Genomic DNA, 3,250 nt, shown 5'->3' with positions numbered 1-3,250 from the left:
CTCTCTCTCTCTCTCTGTGAGTCGTACTTCAACGCTGCAAGCAGCACAAACAGAGGCACGTCACAAATCGCAGATGACAACGTCATACGGTCATACATGCACTCTTTCACCGTCACAAACTGACAAAACTACACGAGCGAACAAACAAGCCACAAGAAACACAAATATACTGACTCTGAGTGAGAGACTCTCTCTCTCTCTCTCTCTCTCTCTCTAGCAGTGCGTGTGCTCAGTGCTCCCCATGCACAGTGTCACAGACACACGCATCAATCGGGCGACGATTGATCAACATTCTACAAATTAAGGGGGGGGCGGGGGCTGGGACGGGAGCGAGCTGGTGGGGACGGCAGCTGAATTTAGCAGTCATATATGCAGGAAGTCGACGTAGCCAAGAATTGACCTCCACGCCCTGCAGCCTGACCAAGCCCTCACAAGCTGCCACGGGACAAAACCAGAGCGCTCTTCAGGATCTTTCACCTTCTTCTTATTATTAATTAATTTTATGCAAAGATAACTATATAGAGGCCTTGGGCCAGCATGAGCACCAGCTTCCTTTTGCGCTGACTTGCCGCGAGCGAGCCTTTACCCTATAATCACACCTTAATCACAAGAAATCAACAGTTGCCCATACTAAGCTTCGATCTAAAGCCCTCATAACTCTTCATTTACTGTGTAAGCCCCCCCCCCCCCTTCTCTCTCTCTCTCTCTTTCTGTACTGCTTCACCGCAATCAATACTTAACAGCTCAAGCCTTAGTGTATCTAATATGGCGCACGAATTTAACCTTGCTCCAGCTATTTACCAATAGAGTGATATGCTGCTTTCATACTTGCAGTCCTTCAATAATTAATGTCTACATTCATCAGGCTCGCAATGATTTTGTTCCTTCTTTCACTATAGCTTTTGCAAGATCTAGGAACTGCAATATATGCCTGTCCCTGCTTGGCAAAATTTTTCATTGTGCCATAATTGCATCCATAATCTATACACTTCACCCGGACCGCCTCTGCGTGCACAAGCGTAATTGAAGCGATGGATCAGTGTATTTTCCACTAGTTCACTATGGTGTCTCCCCCGAGGCCAGCCTCCATACCTCCCTCACACCCTCCATCTCTCATGCCTTACCTTCTCATTTCATGCCCCCTTAAATTACCCTTTCCCTACAGTTGCCCTAATCTCAACCTTAATGCTGCCAGCCCTAATTCCTTGCTCACATCCACACCAGCTTTTACTAGTGAATCCATCCATCCCAACGTCCTTTCTCCATACATTAATGCCGTCGACTTCGTTTTATCTCCGTCTTCTTCATGCCTATCATCGCTCACTAGCTATTATGAGGAACCAAATGAGCCTTACCCTCGACATCATCAGATCACGCCTCCAATGTTGGCGCTGCGTCCTCAGAGAAGTCCTTCCAGTGATGAAGGTAAGAAGGGTTTTTTTCCCTCTACATGCACATCAGATGAAATTACTTGCACATCAAGAGAAACAATCATACCATGCCAATTAGAAAGCGCGGAGGGTTTTGCGACATCAGGTCCTTTAAAATTGCTTGAGCAAGCCAAACCTTCGACCCCCAGCAGCAATGTATCGCAAGAAGTTCAAGAAGAGGTGTCTGCTTGCATCAACAATGTGGCCCCGAGTCATGAGAGTATACGCGCGCTCAAGAGGAAGAAGAGGCAAACTCAGACAGTGGACATATCTGATCACCTCAGCTTGGCCCCTAACAGAAGGCACCCAGTGTATAAAGGAGTAAGGCAGAGAAGCTGGGGCAAGTGGGTCTCAGAAATAAGAGAGCCCAAAAAGAAGACAAGGATATGGCTGGGATCATTCTCCACTCCAGAAATGGCAGCCAGAGCCTATGATGTGGGTGCAGTGAGCTTAAAAGGAGAGACGGCAGCACTAAATTTCCCAGAGATTGCACATACGTTGCCTCGTCCACTTACTCCATCGCCCCGTGACATCCAGACAGCAGCCGCAGCCGCTGCGGCCGCCCTAGCATCTGCATCGCGAACTGGCTCCATCAAAAGCCTGTTGCAAAGTAGCGCCTTGCGTAAGAACAAAGGTGGCAGCCCCGCTGAGGATGACCAAAGTGTCAGCAACAATCGTGGACCAGTTGAACATATCCTGCACAATTCAATAAAGCAAGATGAGTCCAGTAATTATGAGGAGAATAGAAGTACAGCATTAATTAATGTACCTGCAGAAACCGATCAAAGGTTTACTACTCTTGCGGAGGTGAAGATGGAACCTGACATTGATCTGGTTGGATTGGATCATGCTATGGAAAGCTCTAAGGTTAGTGCCATCATGATGGAGAACCCTAACAAATGTTTTCTGACCAGGTTTGAGAGCCCTTCTGCAGCTAGTATGGATGACAACATGAATCTGAAGAACTTGTGCAAGGTAGAACAAGATGATGTCCTGACCAAGCTTTCCACTGCAGTTTCCTCAGCATCTGTGAACCTTGCAAAGGAATTAATGGAGCACAAAGCTGAGGAATTAGTCGATGAGACGCGGGCCCATGGCCAGCATGTTGGAAAGCGGCGACAAGTTGAAGGTGGCGATCGGGCCGCGGGCGAGGGAACAATTCATGGCATCGAGAGTACTGATGTTGATGACATTCCCAGCATTTTCATCACACAATTAGGGATGCTAGATGATATGGCGAATGCAATGCTGATCCCTCCTCCACAGCTCAATATGGCGCAAAGTGCAGGAAGCAGCCATATGCTATATGAGGATAATCATGAGATGCATTGGAATTTCTCACTGTGGGATTGATGCATGGATGGGGAAGGAAGCTCTAGCTACAAGGTTATTCAATGTCTAATTTGATTGGGTTGTGTAACGATTTAATGATATTGTCAGGTTGATGTATAGATGATAGCTGGCATGTGCATGCATATTGGTGCATGTATTCCATTTAAGTGTGCCGTAGGAATATTGTACAAGGGTAGCTCTGGTGCAGAATATAGGTGCTTTTGATTAGCCTTTGGTTAATTAGATGAGGCGCTACTTCATTGTTTCCTGATTTGCCAACCATTTGCGGCTTTCATGATTGCGAAGTTTACTACTTTTTGAAGTGTTCAAGTTGCAGTATTGCTCATCGCTTTGCATTCTACCTATATTGAGAGCGGTGCATTGAAGAAACGCTACATGAGGAAACTTTGGTTGCTGTGAATTGAAAGACTACTATTTCCCCCTTTGCCCAAAACAATTTCTCCTTGTACCCACCACTGACCAATACA

At 46.5% G+C, this 3,250-nt stretch overlaps 1 protein-coding gene across 1 annotated transcript; it reads left to right on the top strand.

Moving 5' to 3' along the window:
• Positions 1-276: 276 nt before the first annotated feature.
• LOC147420636 (uncharacterized) lies at positions 277-3,030 on the top strand. Its single transcript, XM_086505042.1, has one exon. The coding sequence runs from the start codon at positions 1,062-1,064 to the stop codon at positions 2,781-2,783; it is 1,722 nt and encodes a 573-aa protein (XP_086361168.1). The 5' UTR covers positions 277-1,061; the 3' UTR covers positions 2,784-3,030.
• The last annotated feature ends 220 nt before the right edge of the window (positions 3,031-3,250 follow it).

Source organism: Adiantum capillus-veneris, chromosome 28 (genome assembly GCF_014529385.1).
Source record: "Adiantum capillus-veneris isolate H3 chromosome 28, ASM1452938v2, whole genome shotgun sequence".
Classification (NCBI taxonomy): Eukaryota; Viridiplantae; Streptophyta; class Polypodiopsida; order Polypodiales; family Pteridaceae; genus Adiantum; species Adiantum capillus-veneris.
The sequence above is the reverse complement of the archived record's forward strand: the minus strand, read 5'-3'. Positions and strand labels throughout refer to the sequence as shown.